The 23,732-nt window shown below is 35.4% G+C and overlaps 1 protein-coding gene across 1 annotated transcript; it reads right to left on the reverse strand.

Moving 5' to 3' along the window:
* Positions 1-255: 255 nt before the first annotated feature.
* On the reverse strand, positions 256-23,467 carry LOC121872777. Its single transcript, XM_042375833.1, has 5 exons — positions 23,362-23,467; positions 20,669-20,782; positions 17,265-17,486; positions 8,969-10,018; positions 256-402 (listed from the first exon to the last, which is right to left on the reverse strand). Exons 2-5 carry the CDS (start codon positions 20,717-20,719, stop codon positions 256-258), a joined length of 1,470 nt encoding a protein of 489 aa, XP_042231767.1. The 5' UTR covers positions 20,720-20,782; positions 23,362-23,467.
* Between the last annotated feature and the right edge of the window lie 265 nt (positions 23,468-23,732).

Below are 23,732 nucleotides of genomic sequence, written 5' to 3' on the forward strand. Positions count from 1 at the left end.
GTTTAGTACTGTATTTTGAATGGGTGGTGTACTAATGTCCAAACGTAAACTACTGTACTTCCTTGAAAAGACAGCATATGAATCCTGTATCTTATATTTCATTTCCTGCATATTTTGTGAGTACTGTAAATCAAATACGTAAAAGTACCACATAAGATTTTGTTTTCGTTATTCTTAAAACAGAAAACTTTTATATAACACTCAAAATCCAGTACAGTACTGGTTATCAGTAACACAAAGCTAAATACCAATTAGTTAATAGTACTCACTCTCACAAGTTGTGGCGTGGTAGAACACAAGGTGGGCACAGGCGTCACACCAGGAGGGACGCTCCAGTGTGGTAGGCCGGAAAATGTGACCTTCACCTGGGCGACTTCCTTCTACTCGGACATAGCACGGGTTCTGCATTCATGCCAATAGAACAGCAAATTACATTTAAATGTTAACAAAATCTTACAATAGGTTAGCTATATCTACAATTATTTGCCAGTTTTTGCATAAAATATTTGATAATTTGAAAACAAAATTATTTTAAAAACGAAGGATGGAAATAAATATCAGATGAAGATGTCTATATAGGAAACGTTCCAGTTATTAAGTATAAGCTTTTAAATTATAAACTGTATTACATATTGTGCAAGGTGTTCTAACAGTTAACTATACAATTTGACTAGATCTAAAGTTTAGACCCAGCCAAACAATTGAGAGTTGACTTCCAAGAACCCAATTAGTCACTAAACAATGACTAATTGGAATACTTAGAAGTCAACTCTCAATTGTTTCTAAAACGAACGCAACTCATCAAGAACCGTAAAAAGGTCAAATAACACCGATATTGATTGCAAAATATTTATTTGTTTGTATGTGTGTGTGTGTAAGTCTTGAGGAGTCGGGATGGTAAACCTATTTTGCATTCCGTTACTAGAACAAATGTACCTTGCATATGAATACTTGAATATGCATAGATGTAATGTGAGGAATACAGATAATGATTCAAAGTCTGACAAGTGAACCATTTGTGTTACCGGTACTGTACTGTGTAAAATAAACTTGGTGAGCAACGGGCAGGTGAGTTAGGATCAGTGAGGACTCTCTACGACTCTACGGGACTCTTGAGTAAAAAGGTGTTGCAGGAGTGTTGAATGATAAAATGTTGAGTTGTGTGACAGAATACAAAGGGATCAGTTCCAGAGTATTATCAAACCAATTAATAGTAGAGACAAGAAGAGTGGGATATGATGAGTACCTAAGCTAAGCTAAGCTAACCTCACCAAACAAAACCAGAGCATAAAGCGAGTGGAGAGAAAACAGGGGTGGTAATACGAAAGATCTAAAATGTTGTGCTGTAAATTTCAGTAAAAGAATAATAGTGATGGGGTATACAATATAAATGCAATAGTTGAGGAGAACGTGATGAAATGTGGAGTCACAGGAATCAATGGAAATGGGGAGACTCAAGAAATGTGTGTGTGTGTGTATGAAGTGAGGGTTGATAAAGGGGATTACTGTACATAATGTAGTTATAAAAAAACAAAACAATTCCTAACACTACAGGAAGGTGAGGCATCGGAGATTAATGATTATTATAGACAATATGTTGGAAAGAAAACTTACATGTACTGTAGAGTGATTGACAAAAATATATTGTATAGTGAGAGGCAGCGCACGAAATTTTGTGGTCATTGTTAAAAATGAGGAAAAGGGTGGCTGGAAGGCTCAGGATAAGAGAGATTGCAAAAACAAAAGTTGGAGAAGGTGATGAGTCGAGGATAGAGACAATTACCTGAATATTAGACACATCAGACACATCAGCTTATCTTACACGCAAATTAACCATCCTAACTCTGCCTTATCCCAACTAAACCCCCTTCAGGTAGCATTAGGTTGGTTAATCTTCAGGTGCAATAAACTGGGGTGATCAATCTTCGGGTGATCCACTAAATAATTTAAAGCAAGGACTGAGAAAGGTGGGAACATGTAAACTTGGGCATCCATTGTTCCCAACCACTTTGGTATCCATACTGTTCCTCTCCTATCTCCCTCTTCACCGTCCTCCTTATTCTACCAGCCTTCTTTCTCTTTAATGTTTTCAGCATCTGACTTAGCAATGTGAACCCCCCACTATCTCTTTGGATCTTAAATATCACTCTGCCTTTCCATATTATCACTATCAGCTCCCCCCCACATTCTTCCCACTTCCACACATTTAAGTAGGCTGTATTCCAACAGCATCCCAACCACTATCATCTCCAGCTTTATTTCATCTACTCCTGGGGGCTTTCCTCTCTTCATCATCTTTAATGTTACCTTCATGTTCCCCCTCATCAGCCGTTACATACTAATCCCCTATGCTACCAACCTCAGCAATCAATTCAGCTGTATAGTATTTAAACAGACTTCAGTACTGAAACACTGTACTCCTTTCCAAATTTCCAACATCATCTCCCTATCCATCGCTAACCTCCCATGCTCATGCTTTACTCCTATTCCTTCAATGCAGTCTCTTACTGTCTTTGTGTCTGCTACCAACCTTGCTGTATATTATCTTTCTTCCTTCCCTGATCTTTATCCAACATCCTTTAAAACGCTACCTCCACTTCTCTCTTGACTCCTTTACTGTCCTCTTTTTCTGTTCACACACATGCTTTATCCTGGTGTTCACTAATCTTACCCCATGCCTAACCTCCTCCATCTTCTTCCCTGTATCTCTCCTCTCTCACAGCTGTTGCCACTTTGAACATTTTACAAGAAGTGTTTCTGGTTCCTTCTTCTATTTCCCAACACTGATGTTCTCCTATATACTCCCTCAGCTATACCACCTACTGTCTTCTTGAAACCTAGCCATTCCAATCTCTTTCCTCTAGTTTTTATACCAATCAGCTCCCTTCTTCTTGTACTCATTTAATATTACCACTTTTATCTACTTCACCTTCTCACTTTCTTTAGTATTCTATCTTATTTCAAACACTAATGACTTGTGCTAGGTAACTCTTTAATATGTTCTCCAACTGTTAAATTACAGTTGCATACTCCCCATTGTTGTACAGCAAGCTCTGATTTATGACCTTCAACCTTATGTGTGTGATCTTATGAGATTCTCTTTTGAAAGAATATGCCTGCCACTGTTGTCATTCCTTGTCACCAATTTGACCAGCTCTCTTCCTTCTCTAGTCCGTACTCCCAATCCAAACTTCTTCATACATTCTTCTCTAAAATTCAAGGCTGTTCCTACATGTGCAATGAAGTCCTCAACTATGCAGTGCATTATTTCATCATCTAATTACCCAGTCACATTTATATAACACTAACCTAACCTCCTCCTCCTCTGTTATGGTTCTACAGAAACTGTCTCTCATGAATTTGCCAAGACCATAAACAACACTCTTTCTCCATGGTCACCCCAACGGGGTTGTCATTTGTCAACACTAACCTAACCTAAACCTAAAAGTGTTATATTTTATATTTTATATATGAGACTGGGGTTTTGTCTGTTGAGGTTTTATCCGGTCACCCATGATAACATGCCTCAACCATCTCTCCACCCAGATGATTTTTTTTCTTTCTTTTATTCTTTGCTTAACTTCTATGGCAGGACATTTCCCATTTCATTTGACCTTTCATCACTTACTACAAGTACAGTATTATCATACAGTACATCCTGCTGATAACTCGTTTGCTCAGTCTCTCCTCCACTTCACCTCCTATACAGTACAGGACAAACAATATCTTCTAAGTTCCTCTTCTCCATCATCTCTACCACTTCCAATGTTTATCTGCATTGTCCCTAAAACTCAAATTCCCTAGCTGAAATGTGCCTTTAATTCACCTCTAGGTGAGCATCCCCCATGGTATCCAATCACTCTGTACAGTACAGGACTAACATCCCAGGACAATAACCCTTTTCTTATATCATATGATAGTTAAAACACAAGGGTATCTCTATTACATATACTGTACAGCACAGTCTAAGCAACTCTAAGAGCGTGTTTTCAAGAGGATTGTCATTCCAGCTTGCCGTGTTTACCCACGTCACAATCCTTAAAAACACCAAACATATTCTCTTAATGGTGATTTTAATGACGCTTTTTCCTGTCACTTTTGCAGGCTTTGTTTGTGAATGAATTTACTATGAATGTGTAATATTGTTCTTTAAAAAATTACAATGTTCTAGCAGAAATCTCAGAATGAATGTGGAAAATTCTAAGAAATTTTGTTGCTGTAATTTTATCACTGTACAGTGTACAGAACTTTACTGTACTGTATAAGAAAAATAACTTTGGGGGGGAACCTCAAACCAGAACTTTTTATAAAAAATACAAATCAAATTATAGTACTGTATTTAATTTTGTTTACTTGTAACATTAAGTGTATAATTTAGATATCAAGCAAGTACAATATTACAGTACGGTAGTCAGAAAATTTAAATACCATTTGTCCCATCTTGTATTTCTTTAAAATGAAATTAATAAATTAATTATCACACTACCCACTATTTCATTTTAAGATTTTCAAAAAGTTTACAAACAATCTAAGTACTGTACATGTAATGTACTGTACTGTACTACCCTCAAGAGTTTTCACTTTGCATTTAGCCTTTGTGTATTATCTCAGCAAAATATTTTTTAATGGAGTTTTAATGCAGACGTATAGAATATGGCACAAATTATCTTGTTAGAGAACAATATACAGAATTTCTGATCAATTTAAATTACTGTCTAGCAAGCAACAAGCATACTACAATTGGAAATACCAGGAATAGAAGTACAGTATAGTACAATATTTCTATAAATTTACTATTATCTATGTACTGTACCCCATCTACTCTGTATTTACACCCAATGTGACTTTCTATACTTTACTACTTCTGTTTGTAGAAAAGAAACTGCACATTAATTTTTTAAAATTATTTTATAATTACTGTACAGGCACATACTTCTCATTTTATGCTATACAACTACTACGTATTATAACATCCCAAAACTAATATCATCATCTAAAACAATATTAGACCAGGGAAGAGGAGACAATGTCATATACTGTATCCTGTACTATACAGGAACAGTTCACTTACTGTATATGAAAAATCACTATACAGTACTTTGATGTGATGGAATTGTATCAATTGGATGAAGAAATTTAATCATACTTTTTTTAGTATGCAGTAAGAATAAAATACACTACAGGTAAACTCATGTTATCCATTGCCTCGTGTGAATACTGATGCAAAATATTCATTTAAGGTATCAGCTGTTTGTTTGTCATCCTCCAGGGCCCTGTTGTTTTCATCCTTTAGAGGGCCTACCATAACTTTGGTTTTCACTTTACTCCTGGCATACACATAAAAGAACTTGGGATCTTTTTTTAATATTTTGGACTATCCTGTAGTTTCATCTCAAAGTGCCATTTGGCTGTTCTAATTTCCTGATTGGCCACATTTAAGGCTCTTCTGTATATTACATAATCTGCATGATACCCTGAGCTACAGTACAGTGTTTCTTCCATAACTGTTATTTTCTTTGGCAGGCATGTCTAGATCTGTGAGTCATCCACCTGGTTTTATTCCCTCTTCTCCTTGTTTTACAATGGACATATTCCTCTACCTTTGACTCAAGTATACTCATGAAGTCTTGCATTGATTCTCTTATGTCTGACTTATCTTTAATAATTTCCTCCCAGTTAATTTCTATGAAGCTTGTTACTCATGAGCCGATAATCTCCATGGTAGAAGTCATAGTCCTACTCAACTACTTTCTCACTATTTTCAAAGATTGTATTTCATTTTAGTATTAAGTGGTCGCTGGTCAAAGTTAGTTTTCCTGTGGAACTTGTCACCACAGCCTCCTCAGTCGTAAAAACTAAATTTAAAACATTGCCCCCCCCTCCCCCTCATAGGTTCTGACAAATGTTGTGTAAGAAATGAATCTTCAATGAGATCAAGAAATTCTTCTCCCTCGGCTTATGTGGTGAGATTTGAATAAAACGCTGTACGTACTGTATATTGGACCATTACCACAAAGAATATTTTCTGATGGTAAGTGATATACAGTGTGTATATTAATAGTGTACCTCATTATGTGTAATTTTCAAGGTGTTAATAATTGTATTAAAGAAATCTCAGGTTAATGAAATATAGTAGTCTGTAAGCTGCAGATTTCAGTGTTGGCAATTATGATGTGCTGTATCAAAGTTAACACTGTACCTGCATTACCCAAAAGGTTAGCCTGGTCAGCCAGTGGGCTACATAGTGTCACGACTTTGAACAAATTATATTTTATGTCTGACTGCACATATGTTTGGAGTATGTTAGGTGATCATCAGTCATATTAGTACACTGCCCTAATCAATTCAGTTTATATATAAAAAGTTAATACTGTAATCTCAAATTCCTTCACAAAAGTTCATATACTGTATTCACTCATTTCAATTAAATATAGCAACTTATTTGGTACATTGTTATGCAAACTAAAAATCAGCAGATAAATCACAATTATATGCATAACATAATGTTAAAAAAATATATGAGGGCAGTACAGTATATTATGAACTCAAAACTTCATATCAATACTGTACTGTACTAATATTAAAGCATAGAGGAAATAATGATCATCTGTGCTCAATTTACTTCTAAAACAATATACTTTAACACAAAAAAATGACTAGCATAAGACAATCCATCAAATAATTATAACTATATTTTTAAAACTGTAAATACTGTAAATAGATTCATACTAAATTCTTAACATTAACTCACACGACCATGCACAAGGCCCAAGCTACATAGGGGTGTGGTTCAAATTTAACATAAATATCTTCTTGCAACTTACGCTCTTTACTGAAAAATAATGGTGTACGTATTATACTTTAAGTACAGTACGGTAATTAGTATTTAAAAGGTGCATTCTAAGTAATGCCTAAACACAAATTATAAAGTGATGATGAGTATTAGCCTCAAAACTTATGAGTATGATAATTTCCCTTCAACAAACCTTGAAAACTGATAGCAAAGATAATACAATATTAAATGTCAATTAACAAATACAGGCATACTGTAAATATAAAAATGAATTGTATTAATGAAATTATAATTTTTTTATGATATGGTATCAAGTAATTTGGTACTTGTGCAGCTTTCAATAAAATAAATTCAAAATACTGTGTATAACGTTCTTAAACATCATGAGAGGACAGCAAAGACATCTTGGAGACTAATTACTGTACATGCAAAGCTAAAACTTAAAAAGCTTTGTGGAATTTGAAAATGCATGCCTGAGGGTGAGCATTTGTCATGGGGATGTATGATGATTTACATGTGAATAAAACAAAAAATTCATAAAGGTCTCTATGGATCTGAATGAAGATATGATAGATCTAAAATATAATTCATGGTGTTCCCAAACAGTATGACTTAAAGGGTAATACAATTCTATAGTATAATAGTATACTTAATACTGTACAGTACAGTTAGTATTTTCTACCAATTCTAATAATTCAGCCTTTAGGAATGGTCATTAGGAAATGTATAAGTAACTATCCCTTCAAACAAAAGGAAATAGAATTAAAGAGTTCCTAAAAAATATTCCTTACTAAACTCACAGGAAACTGGTAAATTAACAAATGAGCTCCTACAGATTATTTACATAGCTCAATGGCTCCTTATATTTTCATTCCTTATGTTATGCAGGAAACATTATTTTTCTAGCTCCATATTTTCTTCTTCAATAAAAAAGCACTTACTGTACTTCCCATGTGTTTACAGCTACAGTACGGTACAATATATATTTCTCTGTTGTACAATTAATGACAACAAAGTTTTTAGTAATTATGCTGTCCTTTCAATAGTCTCTGGTGAGGACTGTCAGGAGATAAAAAAACTGCAGTCTAAGAAAAAATATTCGAAATGCACAGTTACAAAATCCCTTTGCCACTCTTCTACTTGCTCTTCAAAAAATAAAAGTAATTTTTATATTTATAAAAAACACTTTACCTCCCTTTATACAATAGGCTGTTTTACCTTATACATAAAAACTTACATACAGTACTACAAAACCCTCTTCTCTAAACTCTCTGTATTACTGCTACTCTCCCATATTTCTTCTTCACTTCATCACCTCCATCTTCTTTTAATTGAACATTCCTCCCTTAAGACCTGCTACTGTACAGTACCTGTACACAGATTCTAGCCTCTCTAGCACCCTCAAACTCTGCCACCACATTCTGCACTCCTGTGCAACATTTGTTCAAAAAACCTGCTCAACCTTATCACCCACATTTTTTCATCAGCACTTTTATGTTCGCCCTGCATAGTCCTCTTTTGCATTATACCCTGTACAGTACTGTATACAGGTACAGGTACATACAATTTCAGAAGCTCTTCACATACTCAACACCACAGAATGATTTGACAGTACTGTACCTAACAGATAATTACTTCTACTCTTATATCCTTTACCCCAACTTCTTTTAAAAAAAAATATATATATATAAAACTATTATTTTATTAAGACAAAATCTGATATAGACAACAACAAAATGAAAAATGAAAAATTTAGAAAGTTCTTTTATTTAAAATGCCAGTAGGAATTAAACAAAATGTCAAAATACTGTATTACCACAGTGTATGAAATTGTTTAGCTGTAGAAAATGATGTCTTGCACAATCTTAAAAATACTGCTGACTACAAAAGCAGTTGTAAGGTCACAGAACACATTTACAAGTAGAAACAGTAATTACTCATATCTTTACAAATGAAGTAAGAAATAAGGAAGTGGAAAATTTTAATAATTACCGTATATTCAATAACATTTAAGGTTTGGAATAAGCCAATAAATACAACACAACACTGACAATTGGTGCACTGATATATCTTCATGCACATTATAACAGTGTAGATACTTGGCTAAAAAAAAAAATAGGAAAAGCACAACATTGGCAGTAGTTTGCCCCAAGCACAAGGATATTGCAGACCTACCTCTTCCCACATAAAGTGTCCCTGTGAGGATGCAGAGGAGACAGAAGGGGGGGATGCTAAGGAAGGACGTCGAGGAAGAAGTACTAATGATCCTGAGGAGAGCAACACAGGCCGTAGAAGGGAGGCAGAAGAACGGTCCTTCAGTGTTAAACGAGAAGGTAATGAATGAACTGAGCTAGACATCATGTCTGCACCATTGAGGTATTTAGGGAAAGTCTCACAGAGATATGTCTCTGATGATATTGTTTCTGATGAGTAAGCTTGTGATGGAAATGAGTCTGAAGGGAATGATCCAATTAGTGTACCACAATCAGTTGATGTGACAAGAGAAAGCTCAGAAGAGGTTATGTTGCTCTCCGAGCCAAGTAGATAGTCAATTTGGTGTAAAGAAAGGGTAGAGCCAGTCATCAGACTGGATGACATAGTAACATCAGTCAAGGAAGATATGTCAAGTGATGACAACTCTGATTCTAACAGTGTAGCTGAGCTGTCACAAGATGTAAGAGACAAAATTGGATTAACTGATGAAAGGGTAGAACTCAATGTTATTGATGAATGTGGACTTGGTAGGGGACTAATTTGTGCATACTGGAAAGAACTTGTTGGGCTGCTCAGAGGGGAAACCTGAGTATAACACTGTAATCCAGGCAAAAGATTCAGTTCATTCTTTTCCATGTGTTTTGTGACCTCATTCCTTTCCTCTGAAATGGACCGGTTGTAGAGAGGGTCTGAGAAAGAGAGCTCACTGTCTTCCTCATTTTGACTTATAGTGACAGAGTCAGTATCACAAATTTCACTTAAATTTCTACTGAGCTTTGAAGTACAGATGTGACAATGTGGCTCCTGACACATTTTACCTGAGCCATGCTTTAGGGAATGGATAAGAACAGCAGTCAGAAGGTAAGAGTCAGGAGTGGATCCCTCATAATAAGAGTGTCTTGGGGGCCTGGGGGACCGAGGTAGGTTTAAGGGATGTCTCCTCCGCACCACATCACAACGTGCCAACACTCTAGAGTCGCCTTCATCACTACCATCACCACCCTCCCTACACTGCAAGGCAAGAGGTAAACAAGAACTTATGTTGCCTCTGTTTTACAACAAACATTAATTTCATACCCAATTATGATGAGGATGCTGATGACATGGCCCATTCTTTGTTATTAGCAAAGTCTATTACGAGGCACTTGAAAGGGGATTTTAGAGTAGCAGGATATCTAAATGCTTATGGCTTCATCAAGAATCATAAAACAATGGTAAAACACTACCTAAAAGTTCCCATTAGATACATTGTATAATAAGCACCTTTGAGAAAGTTTAAAAATAAAATAAAACACATGTACTGTACTGTAGATGTAAACCTATAACAATCTCTGAAATATCATTATATATGACATACTGCTAAACAATAAGTGAACATGCAACAAACTGTGGGTATAGAGCTATGATGTGCTGCAATAATAAAATATTGCAAAAACATTAAAATTATGGATGTACTGATGTATAAAAGTAATGAGAACTGAACAATAAGTTTCACAGCAAAATACTGTCATTAGGTTCTACACAACAGCTAACATCTATAATACTCATACTATTGTAGTACAGGTACTTACAAAATTTGAAAAATGACCTTTAGAGTATCCTAGTGATGCCTATCCCCACAAGGTACTGTACAACTCCATCTCGTGCCTGAATTTGTGTTACCTTGTCATGGTGTGAGGGCTCAAACAAACCATTTTCAAATATCTCAGATGGGTATAAAGTTCCCATCTTGTAACCTCAAATGAGGAAGTTGAAAGTGTATCGTCGCTAAACACGCAAATTCTCCACAAGTGATGGCTGGTTCTTTACCAGAGTGAGGTATGAATGACCTCTACATCACATTGTTCATTCCCGACTTTCTCTACTCCCTTTAATTAGTCTTCTGATGAAAAAAGGTTTGAGGCATCCTTCTCATTAACTTCATCTCTTGCCCTTGAACAACCATGGACAGACACAATAAAAAAAATTTGGGCATTCCTGTTGGATCATCATCACCTAAAGGTCCAACCACACTGCCTCCGGTGTTTGCAGGCAGTGTGCCACCGAGAGCTAGCAAGTACTGTCCAAGCAAAATAAATCCTTGGGCAATAAACAACTCCAAAAATTTTAAGAATGAACAAACACAAAATCAAGATTGGAAAATGGAATGTGAGGACATTATATGAGGTGTTCAGGTGGATAATGACAAATCAACCAAAGCCATGAATTGAGATAATCACACTTAAAGTGTTTAATTATATCTTTTATTGTACAGGTTAGACCCAGCTAATCCGGGACCCGATAGTCCAGCAGCTTTGATTGTTCGGGACGGTGTAATAGCTCACTTATAATTTACCCCTAAATATGCCTCCTTAGAGACCAGCAAGCAGTGAAAGTAGTTGTAATGCGGTGAAACGTAAGCATGTAACATTAACTTCAGTATTTTAGAAAAGATGTCTATACTAAAGAAATTAGACAGTAATAGTACATTTTATGCATTATTTTGCCTTTTTTAGCCTCGGCTTCGATGATTCAGATTTTTCGCGAATCTGGAACCAGTCTGGTCCCAAGTTTCCGGATTAGCAAGACCCAACCTGTATTTCAGTAATCGACAATATGATTTTTGTTATTTAGGTGTCATTTGATTGAGGAACTATAGTTGTTTATGGTGGTGCAAGAAATATTAGCATCATTGAAACTTAAGTACCCTAAACTGCCATTTTATGTAAATATGTCAAGTTATGATATCTAAAATAATGTTAAAAACATGTAAGATGGTACTTTAAAAAAATTTAATGTTATTTAGTGCAACACTCACCATAGCAAACACAATAATGACCGCAAATAGGGCAAACAAATTTAAATACAGCAAAAAATCATCAGAGACCGCTGGCTCAGGAACTGGGGTTCCCCTGGCAACACAACCCCATCTCCTAACATGTTGATTGGCTTTTAACACCCACAACACTTACATCACAGTATCCCGGCCTCTTGATTGGCTGTGCTACAAGGTGCATTCATCATTGTTGGGCAGAGCCATGGAACCCTCTTCTCTTGCTCCCAGGCTAAGCATAAGACTAAAATTCCTAAGTATTTCAAGGTAAATTCACCCACACTTGCCAGTGTGTGGCAATTTGTACTTGTATACTGGGTGGTTGGTTAATTCATTATCCACCCAAGTGCCTCATATGAGGCTGGTAAATATGCAAATCTTTGTAGGGAAATGAAAAGACTGCAGTGAGACATTCTAGGACTAAGTAAATTAAGATGGACAGGTTGAAATAGCATTAGTGGTGAAGATTTTTACTTCATATATTTAGGTGGTGAAAAGCATGAGACAGGTGTTGGTATTCTTGTAAATCAGAAGTTGAGCAGTACTGTTTAAAGGGATATTGGGCAGTGTCAGAGCGAGTTTTGTTAATCAGGTTGAATGCTAAACCCACAAATGATAGTGAGGATGAAGTCTTAGACAATTTTATGAAGATTTAAAGAAAGCGAATGACATCCTGAAGTTTAATCAATGTCTGATTATACTGTAAAATTTGACAGTAAGACTTGAATGCAAAAGTTGGGAAAGGGAAAGAAGCACCATAAGTAGGACCATATGGGCTGGATAATAGAAATAAGAGAGGAGAAATATCAATTGACTTTGGTAGAGAAAACAACGTGATAAGTGCAAATACCCTCTACATGATTTGAACAACACCCGAGGGATCTATATATAGTACTGTACATGGACCTCACCCCAGGACAATGTAAATAACATTGTCAGGAATCAAATACTTTTGAGAACATTTTAATTCAGAAGAAATTAAAACATTCAATAACCCAAACCAAGACATATCCTGGGACAGATTGTGGGTCAGATCATATCCCAGTAATGAGTTTAATAAGGCTAAAACTTCAGAAATTAAAAAGAAAAACAATGGGCAAAATGAAATGGAATTTAGGGAAGCGCATTAGAGGGACAGTGATGGAACATAAAATTGAAACCAAAAATATTTTTAATATTGCTAGAGGGTAACTTTGATGAACAAGAACCAAGACAACAATTTAAGAATTGCCAAGAAATAATATTAGGGAGTTGGTAAAAATTTATAGGACATAGGAAAAAAGAGGCTAAAAGTGAATGGATGACAAAAGAAATTTTAAAGAAAATAGGTAGACGAAGAAATAAAGTACGTTCTCCTATAACATGTGTTTTTATGGCGGGATTTGGTTATAATGCGATGAATGTACCGTACAGTATTAGGGAACATATTTTCTATAATGTGGATGTGGCAAATGCGATTTGGATATCCTGTAACGCGACTGAGTAAACGGAACTATATCACTCGAGTAAGAAAATAAGCAGTTATGCGGTCATCTCGGCGTAGCATCACACAAGGTATTCCACCACCCCCGCAGTCTTTGTTTGTCTTCCATACGTATTGAATGTCTGTTAATGCGGACTGTGCTTTATCTAAGTACAAGTACTGTATAGTAACAACTTTATTCCTTTTACTTACAAAGTGGGACAAGGGTGTGATGCATTCTGGTGTGATAAAGTGGAATGAACCTTCATCTCCATCATCAGCTTGACTCCACCACCTCCTCCTACACCACTCGTCTCAAACAACCATCTTCTCTTCTTGTGGTGAGTGTTAAAACATTCTTAAAAGTTTATTCACATTTCGTATGGTTAAATTATTTTATTTACAAAGATTTTATTACTAAAAGCAGCTAAAAGTCACACTCCCATATTATTTCATCATGTTCTTTCTGCACTCTCCTTCATGGCTCCATTTTCTAATAATGAATCATATTATTAAGCTAAACCACAGTTAATGCAAAACACAAAAAACTAACAATAATATGAAAGTGAAAGTGGGTCCTATGTTGGTTCCATGTCAGTCATGTTGGTGTTCTTGAACTTACTACCCCTAATGCCTTAATTCCAATTGAATTAATGGTTACTACAATGTGATTTTTCTATAATGCAGTGTTTTTCAGGAACGCAACTACTGCATTATAGGAGAATTGACTGATAAAATGAAGAAAGGCTTACAAAAAATTTAACAAAGAAATTAAAAAGGAATATAGACAGGCCAAAAAAGATGATACAGAAAGGAAATGCACAGAGATAGTTGATGATGACAGAAGGCATTACTATAGGGAAATGTACAGAGATATTGAACAAATGAAGCAGAGAAAGGGAAATAAATTGGATGGGGATTATTAAAAGTAAAGACCATAAGATCCTTTTTGAGGCAGAAGTAAATGAGAGATGGGCAGAGTATGTAGAAGAACTATACAATGATAAGAAATAAAGTGGAGGAAACGAAAAGGAAATAAAGATTGAACTACCAATTCTGTAATCAAAAGTTGAGGCAGCTTTGATCTGCTTCCAGCAGAATTTTTAAACAAATCGGCAAGAATGAAATCATTTGACTAAAATACGTAATCCTATATACAGTACAGTACTCCAAAGGAGACCTTCCCAGTGACTTAAAAAATCAATACAGTGATTTGTAGTACAGGTGCAGGTACTGTATTACCTAAAAACCCAGGAGCCATAGAGTACACCCAGTTTAAAAAAATTAGCTTAGTAAGTCATGCCTGCAAAGTATTATTAAACATAATTTTAAGTAGAATAAAATTTAGAAGAGACAGTGAGTTATCTGATGATCAGAATAGATTTTGAAAGGAAAAGAAACTTGAGAATTTTAAGTGAAATAGCTTTAGAGGTCCAAAGAAATTTGTGTACAGTAACTATTTTGTTGATTTTGAAAAATCTTTTAATTAAGTAAAACACATTTAACTTACAGAGGTCTTAAAAAAAATGGCATTAATGAAGGAGATATTAGAATTCTAATAAATCTTCACTGGCAACAAGAGGCTGCAGTGTAAGTAAATAATGAACTTACTAATTGGTTCAAAGTTAGACAGGGAGTAAAACAAGGCTGTGTTCTATTTCCAACATTGTATAATATATACTGTATTCAAAATTCTTAATGAGATGAGTTATAAGTGACAATGAAGGAATAAAAGTTCATGGTAAAGTAATATCAAACATATGTTATGCAGAAGATACAGTACTGCTCTTATCACAGATAGTGAAGTGGCATTTCAAAAACTGGTTAACACATTAGTGAAAAAGGTGAAGATTTGGTTTAAGACTTACGTAATGCTATAAAGGCGAAAGTAATGGTTGCTTCCAAATTAGAAATACTGTAAATCCTGAAATACTGTAAATCCTGGTGTACAGTATTTGGGAAGTAGCATTAGCTGTGATGGTAGATGTGTGAAAGAAATCATAACAAGAATAGGTCAAGCAAAAACGACATTTAATAATTTAAAAGACCTAATGAATAGGGACAGTAACTTCAATTTGAGAAAAAGGCTGGTGAAAGGCTATACAGTATAAATGAAAAGCACTGTTGTATGGGTCAGAAGCGTGGACACATTCAGCAGACACCAGAAACAGGTTAGAGGAAAACAAATGAAGAAGTTCTAAGGTTAGCAAAAATTTCAAGAGAAATATTTGAAATGTACAGAAAAATAAAAATGAGATACTTTGGTCATATAATTAGGAATAAGGGAATAACAACAGAAATATTAATGGGCAAAGTTAAGGGTTGGAAAGCCAGGAGAAGGCCGAGACTGGGATGGATGAGTGAAATTAAAAACTGGGTTACCAGAGAGAAACAAAATATTGCAGTACAGTATTGGGAAAAAAAATGGCCCAAAAATGCTTAGAGTGGAGGACTGTAGTCACCAACCCTCAGATATGATGACAGTACTCTGATTGATTGAGTAGAGCCCATAAATGACATTGTCATCTTCTGCTCACACTAAACTTTATAAAGCTGTGTTGTGTGACAGGATCATATCTAGGTTACCACATTTGTGAGTGCAGGCATTACATCTGCAAAAGGCATTGCTTCACTCACTTATTTTATCATATTATGAAGAGTTTTTGCAACAAAATTATCTCAATAATATATGAAAAATGCTCTAACACATTCTAGAAATATACAACAGATGGTAATAAAGCCAGAAGCTAGAAACCTGCTAGTCTACATAGGCCTTTTTAGAGAGTCAACCCAATATTTAGACATTTCAAATGAAAAATGGATTGAGATATGATACCAAACATTAGAGATAAATACTGTAACTTCAAAAAATCAGTATTATTCATCGGATAATAAAAACATTTTGTTTCTTGTTTCTGTGTCACACCCCAATCCTTTGGTTAGTAAGCAAAGCATGAAGGACAGATTACCTAAGTTACCACATACCATAAATGATGATACTGACTGGCTCATCCCGTGAAGCTGGTTGTACCTTACCCAATAGCAATTTTCTTGAGGAGGTTCAGAGTGAAAAAATACTTCTACAAATATATACCATATATGACAAGTCTGCTTCAAGAATATAATTTTTTTAGAATCAGCCTTATAAGTGAGACCATGAGCCAATATCATCAACAATTTCTTGCTGGGACTGATAGTATTGACAGAATATGCAGTGAATGTACACAAGTGCCAGACTATATAACCTCTCTCTAACAACATGAAAAAGTGCATCCACAAATACCATGCACATTAAGACTTAAATGTTTTGGCATATCAATAAATTATTTAAATTTCTAGGTGCAGAGAGATTACTAGGAAATAATTAGCTTTATCTACTGGACATAAAAGTTCATCTACTAATACAAGAAACAGCGGGTAACTATGCACTAAATATTTCTAGCAGCTGGCACCCGGCCAATCTTTCCTGTCACCTCTGCACTTCTCCAGTTACCAAATGACTGGAGTACTGTATATAAATGACAAATCCTAACATATTTCTGACATGCTGATATATAAGTGCATTGATAAAATACCTGCAAACATTTTTATTATACAATATATCAGTCCCAGTCTGAGTTTAGTAGGTGCTGCAGACCAGACCAAACTGGGGTAAATAATTCATTAAATTGCCAAGAATATAATTATACTGTAATTCAAATATTGTGCAAAAAATGCTGATCCAGTATTACACCATACACATTTTTACAATGAACAAGTCTTAACCATGTACAAAAAATGTGTACAACTGGCTTTCACACAATTTCTAATCATGATGAACAAATGAAATATCACAGTTGCAATATGAATACAACTTTAAACACTAGATAAAACAAGTCTTCCATCACCTGAATTAGTTTCCTTATCCCTGTATTTACATAGCCTGAGCTACTCCTACAATTAACTGCAAAGAACATACAGAGTATTTCTTCCAAAGAACCCACCTGCAAGTTGAGTTGCCTCAATTCAATGTGCTCATGAGAAGGGGTAGAGGGATGGCTGTGTGTGGGTGGGGTAGCTGGGGTGGACCGGGCCCCACCTGGTGCTCCTGACCTCTTTCGTAAAACCCCCAGAAGCCCCCAGCCCTGTAACCACTCTCCCACCACTCCACCAATGGCTCCCAGCCACCCACCAGTACTGTCATTATTTTCACCATTGGGGGGACCCTGTAAGAACAAGAAACATGGTCCAAGCACAAAACATTTCTAAAATATAGTACACATGACCCTCAATTTATGCGATGGTTGTGTTCTGCAACAACACACCATAATGGGAATCCACATACAGTAAATACTTAATCTTATGGGGAAAATTAGGATAAGTTTCACAACTACTAAAAGTCAACAGTAATGCTATAAAAGTTGTGGAAAAATCATTACAATACTCTAATGTGGGTAAGAAATAAAGATTATATAATCTAAAACTATAAACTAATAAATATGAAGAGCATGGGTGTTTGTGTGGAAAATGAAAGTGTGTGGAGTGGCTGACTCACCACTCCAGCTGCGTCCCATGACGTCACACAGAGCCCCCCGCCCACCCACCCACCCATGAATAGCCCTGCAGTTGCAACATCAAGTGATACCATCAATCAGTTAATCACACCTCCTGAGATAAACACAATTAACCTATTACATATATAAGATTTTTTTCTCCAAATACCATAACAACAAATTAAGAGGAACTATGACTGGATTGAAGACAAATTTGGGAAAAGAAAAAACAGAAAGCGATCATTCCATGCATCCCAACAGCCATAGAACTAATGCCTGAAGTTGAAAGATACAGATCCAATGTGGAGGCCATTGTCTTGACTTTAGAATTAAGATGATAGATTCAGAAAAAAATGGGTGAAGTGAGTATACACTTAGGAGACTCAAGACAGTTAAAAACATGGTCGAGAATATAAATACAGTATAGTACAGTACAGTACTGTACTGTACATCTACTGTAAGTAGCAGTAACTCTCCTATCAGTGCTGATTTCCTGCTCTTCTCTTATTCACTTAAATATTGTCCATTTAACCAGTAACATTAAACTAATACAGTAGAACGTCGATATAACATGAGATACGTTCCAAAAGAGGTCGCTTTAAACCGAATTCACACTAAATTGAAGTGTGGTTTCAATGGAATAATTTAGTTTGGTACTTGAGAGAAACACAAAATACTAAAAAGACTGAGTCTACCCAGATGCACCTCAGCCCATTTCCTAGAATAAACAAAACATTGTTTTTTGAAGTATTATGTTAAAACAAACACTCATAAATCAACACAGCTAAATTTATGGGACGTGAAATGGTCTGTTTACTAGCGATCAGCTGATGGGAAGATGGGGGGGGGAGGTGAGGTGATATGTTTGACAGTTGATGCCAAGGTCTAGTGCTTATTTATTTATCTCTCCTTAAGAGTGACTTTAAGTTTTTTCTCTTATAAAATGTCACTGAACTGACATGGAAGAATATAATTAACATTGCTGGAATTCTTATAAGATAGTGATTAATTTGAATATATACATGTTATAGTTTGCATTAGACATACAAATTTTTTTGCTAATTAATTTTACAGTAAAAGTCCAAAAATCCGGATGCCAGAAATCCGGACTTTTCGAAAACTTTTTTTTTTTTTAGCGGGCTTTTGTATGTATGTGCGAGCGCCACAGCTGCACAGTGACAACAAGCGACCACGCGGTCGCCACTTTAAAACGAGCAATCAAACTGTGACATCATATGTAATTTTGAGTCCTACTCTTTCCATTTACAGAGTACTGTACAAGCCCATAATAATGGCTCCTAAAGTAGATAAACTTCGTTGTGTGAAGAGAAAGAAGAACACGTTGAAATTGAGTGACAAACTTGAAATATTTAAGAAACTAGAACGTGGTGTGAGCAATACTGTTCTAATGGAAACATACGACATTGGAAAGTCTACAATTTATGATATAAAAAAGGCAAAGAATAAAATTCTAGAATTCACAGCTTTTTCTTTAAAACTGCTCATTTTGAGAAATGAAGCATGTTATATTTGCTTATGAATAAACTATCAAAATGTACCTGTTCATCTCTTCTTTATTCCTCCTTAAATTTGAATTTTAAAAGTACTGCCTGAAAATCCGGAAAATTCGAAAATCCGGACTGACCCAATCCCCAAGCAGTCCGGATTTTTGGACTTCTACTGTATTACAAAGGGCAAAATTTTTTATCTTGTGCAAAATATATGACGCTTATATTCAAATTATTCGCTGTCTTGCAAGGATTCCAGCAATGCAAATTATATCCTCCTAACTTAAGTCTGTGATATTATATAAGATAAAAACTGTAAGCCTATAACCACCTAATCCTGGCAGGGAAGATGGGGGGGGGGAGGTGACAGTGACATGTTTGACAATTGGCCCCGAAGGTCTAGTGAAGTATTTATTTGTTTATTTATGTCCTTTAGCTTGAGATTATGTTTTTTGTTTATGAAACGTCACAGAAGTGACCGGGGAGAATATATTTTACATTGCTGGAATTCTTATAAGATAGTGATTAATTTGAACATAATCTTGGTATAGTTTGCACTAGAAAAATTTTTAGTAATCATTTAGTACTTTATTTTGAGTACATGTACAGTACAGCTTTGCCCTTAGGACAGTGTAGCGTGACCAGAGAAACATTAGGGGCGAATTTTAAAATATGATGCGCCAGATTGACTCGCGCCAGATAGGAAAGATTCGCTTTTAATTAAAACATTGTCCTTTATTGTGGGTGTTGCTTCTCCACCCAGGGAATATTACATGTACTTATAGTAATATCTCCGTTAACCGGAATCCCTCAAACCCAGAACTTTCCTATGGCCGTTATTGAAATTTTCTCGGAAAATCGTTCCCAAAGCCGTAATTTTCCAGAAAATTACGGCTTTGGGAACAATATTCTGAGGGGCATATTTTCTGAAAAATTCTGAGAAAATTTTCCCAGTAACCAGAAAATTCCGGAGATGGGGGAGTATTTTTCCGGGAATGAGAGATGAAAATCAGGCGTATTTTCCAGAAATTACAAGAACATTTTTCTGTTACCCGGAAAATTCCGGGGATGAGGGATTTAATTCCAGCTTTGGGAGAGTCGTCTGGTTACCCGGCTAACAGAGATATCACTGTATTTCTGGTACAGTATTTGTAAAAAAGAATTTTTTTTTTTAGGTAAACCACTATGCTTAGGAGTGTAGGAATAGATATTTATTACAGCACAGTACTGTACAGTATTGTTCTGTCAAATCTACATCATATATGTTATTTTACATCTAATTTAATTTTAAATATGTTTTACCCTGTATTCACATTTAGGAAATTAAAACATTAACTTGAGAATTACCTGTGAAAATGCTCTCTTGCGGGCAGCAGTTGGTGTTACAGGAGTAGACATACTCCTCCAATAATACTGTTACACCTCCCACACACTGCTACAGCCTGATGCTCGCCAATCCATCTGCAAGAACATATGTTATTTAACAGAGCAAAGTGAAAGTGAGTCCCATAGACATGACTACCCATTAGGGACAGTGTGAATACAGCATACTGTATACAGTACTTAGCCTTCAGTACTCATGAAGGCTGTGTGGCCGATACTGCACTACATTTCACAGGTTTGGATTTGTTAGTTGGGTTGTAAATACAGAATTAATGTGCAGTATTTCAGTTGATGTTTATCATTCTTATCAAACTCTGATAAGGTGCCCAAAAAATTAAATGTCACTTATAAAACCAGATACTGTACACATATTTATTAATCCACTGAATGCTTCATAGTTATATTCATCCATTTTAAATTCTTATACAATGTACAGTGCAATGGTTTAATGTTGATCATAAAACCAGACAGTCAAAATAATTTAGCAATTCAACTTTTTATTTTCAATTCCACCAAAGCATACATCGAGTCAGAAAAATCTCTCTACTACACACACACACACACACACACACTTTGGAGTAGGTTCAGATACAGTCAGGAGCCAATGCATGCCCAGTACTTGCCAACAGTGCGTAACAGAGACGTGACCGATTGCCCAAGCGGCTAACGAGCCGATCAGTGGTGAAGAAAAAATAAAATATAAAAAAAAGGTAAAAAACGATAATACTAATATATATATATATATATATATATATATATATATATATATATATATATATATATATATATATATATATATATATATATATATATATATATATATATATATATATATATATATATATATACACTGAAGCAGTCCCCAAATTACAAACAGGCAACTTACTAACACTAGCACTTATAAATTAAAATCCAATTTTGACATTAATTTCATTATTTTATATTGCTTTACGTCACTTTATTTACATTATTTGTTAAGTTTGGGATATTAATGTTGTTTTGTATGGGGAGGTTTGTGCTTTAACTTTACCTAACCTATGAAATTAACACTGTTCTGACTAACGAACAGATTACCTTACAAACAGGGTCCAGGAACGTAACCCGTTCATAATTTTAGCTGGAACAGATAGCTACTGTTTGGAGGCATATGAAACTGGGCTCATAAGCCTGATGGACCATTACAGCATAATGCACAATATACTAAACCTTCAAAACACAAGCAGGCAGTGTAGCTGTAGCTGACACTGCACCTTTCATTTCCCTAACTGCAAAGCTAGGTACTCATCCACAGTTCAATGAACTGGGGGTATCCTGGGCACACACCAGCAACCCTTAAGACAAGAGGCAAGTCTTGTATCTACTCAGTTGCCACAATCAATACAGAAGCAAATAAAATCTACCAAAAGTTGTCCAGAAGTACAGTACAGTACTGTAATAAACTGCTAAATTATTTTCATGATACTGTAATCACTTGAGGAACATTAAGTAAATTCAGTTAATATCATATTTGGGTAAAACTCAAGAGAAAGAACCTGTCTTTATCTGGGGATATATTTTCCCAGAATTTTCACTTAAACATTTATCTCGATTCTTAGAATACAAAGTCACTATAGAAAAAATAAATAGATCACCTGAAAATTAGCCCCCAACTTATTTCATTTAATTAAACACACGAATTCCACCAGTGGTTAGGTTAGGTCAGATTAGAATAAATTAGGTTAGAAATAGGGTGGGTTAATCTGAAGGTAAGGTAAGCTGGGGGCTAATCTTCAGGTAGGTAAAAATTCTGTAGTTGTCATTCAGGGAAATTATGATGGAAACTAGGTTTTCATGGTGTTTTTCATTGTTTCATACGAATTTGAGCTTCATTTCTGTCTTAAATGAGTGGTTATGAAGATATGACCCCTTCCAATTACCATCATTGTGGGGTAAACACACGCAAATACTACTCTCAAATATCAGTATACATGTCTAACTTAACCTAACCAGAGAAACTAGGACCTGACCTAACCTCCTATCCAGGAGGGCAGACCCCAGTGTGTAAACCTGACCTAACTTTACCCAACCCCAAATTACCTTATTTAACATATGGAGGAGGATCTTTACAATACAGAGTCTGAATTATACCTTGGAGGTCAGGTCTTTCTGGTTCCTCTAGTGAGGCTTAAGTTAGACATGTATACGTACTGATATTTGAGAGTCGTTTTTACGAGTTTTTACCCCTCAACGTTGGTAATTGGGAGGGGTCATATCCCCAAAACTACTCATTTAAGACAGAAATGAAGGTCATATTCGTGTGAGCGTGAAAAACATAAAAACACATTTTTTAAGGTAGTTTCTGTGAATGGCCAGTATGGAATATCTACTAACATATTTCCCACGACACAAAAAGCAAATCAATTTTCCACTTAAAGATTTGGTAATGTACCAGTGAACAAGTTTTCAACATTTATAACAAGAATCTTAAAGTTTAAACAAAAATTTCACCAAATTAGCTGTTACCAGCCTGACATTACAGCATACAGTATATACATCACTGTAATATACAAGTGGACACAATCCTTGCTTCAGTAGTGTAAAGATTGTGGTTATTCCCCTCCACTCACTTTTGTATCTTACTCTAAGAAAGAACAAAAGATAGCTAAATGGACACTGACTTAGAACCCCAAGTGTCTCCTAGTTCTCGCAGCAACTGTTGTCATGCAGGACAATTAAACTACAGCTTCCTCCACTACACAAGGTTAAGGAAATCTTACTCCAGATACTCCAGCAGCTACACTTACTGTACTCTACTCATTGTAACTTACTAGTGAAAAAATATCTAACATTTGCTTACATCAATTAGTCTTATGACAAGTTTTCCAAGTCATTCCAATTTACATTTATCGACAATTTTGCACTTATCAATCAAGAGAATGTTGCATTATTTACATTCACTTCCATAAGCTGTTAAAACTGTACCTTAAACACCATCTAATATACTGAATGGTTCAAGATAAGGAACTTTCATCCTCGGTATATATGTTGG

The sequence above is a fragment of the Homarus americanus genome, unplaced genomic scaffold (assembly GCF_018991925.1).
Source record: "Homarus americanus isolate GMGI-L3 unplaced genomic scaffold, GMGI_Hamer_2.0 scaffold39155, whole genome shotgun sequence".
In the NCBI taxonomy this organism is placed as follows: Eukaryota; Metazoa; Arthropoda; class Malacostraca; order Decapoda; family Nephropidae; genus Homarus; species Homarus americanus.

What these genes read in the sequence shown, in the direction of transcription:
- LOC121872777 (XM_042375833.1), bottom strand. Translation starts at nt 20,719, where the DNA reads ATGTCTACTCCTGTAACACCAACTGCTGCCCGCAAGAGAGCATTTTCA. An exon ending in GCAAGAGAGCATTTTCACAG is followed by an intron (nt 17,487 to 20,668) that starts GTAATTCTCAAG and finishes TTGTTCTTACAG; the next exon opens with GGTCCCCCCAATGGTGAAAA. An exon ending in GACACTTTATGTGGGAAGAG is followed by an intron (nt 403 to 8,968) that starts GTAGGTCTGCAA and finishes GCATGAATGCAG; the next exon opens with AACCCGTGCTATGTCCGAGT.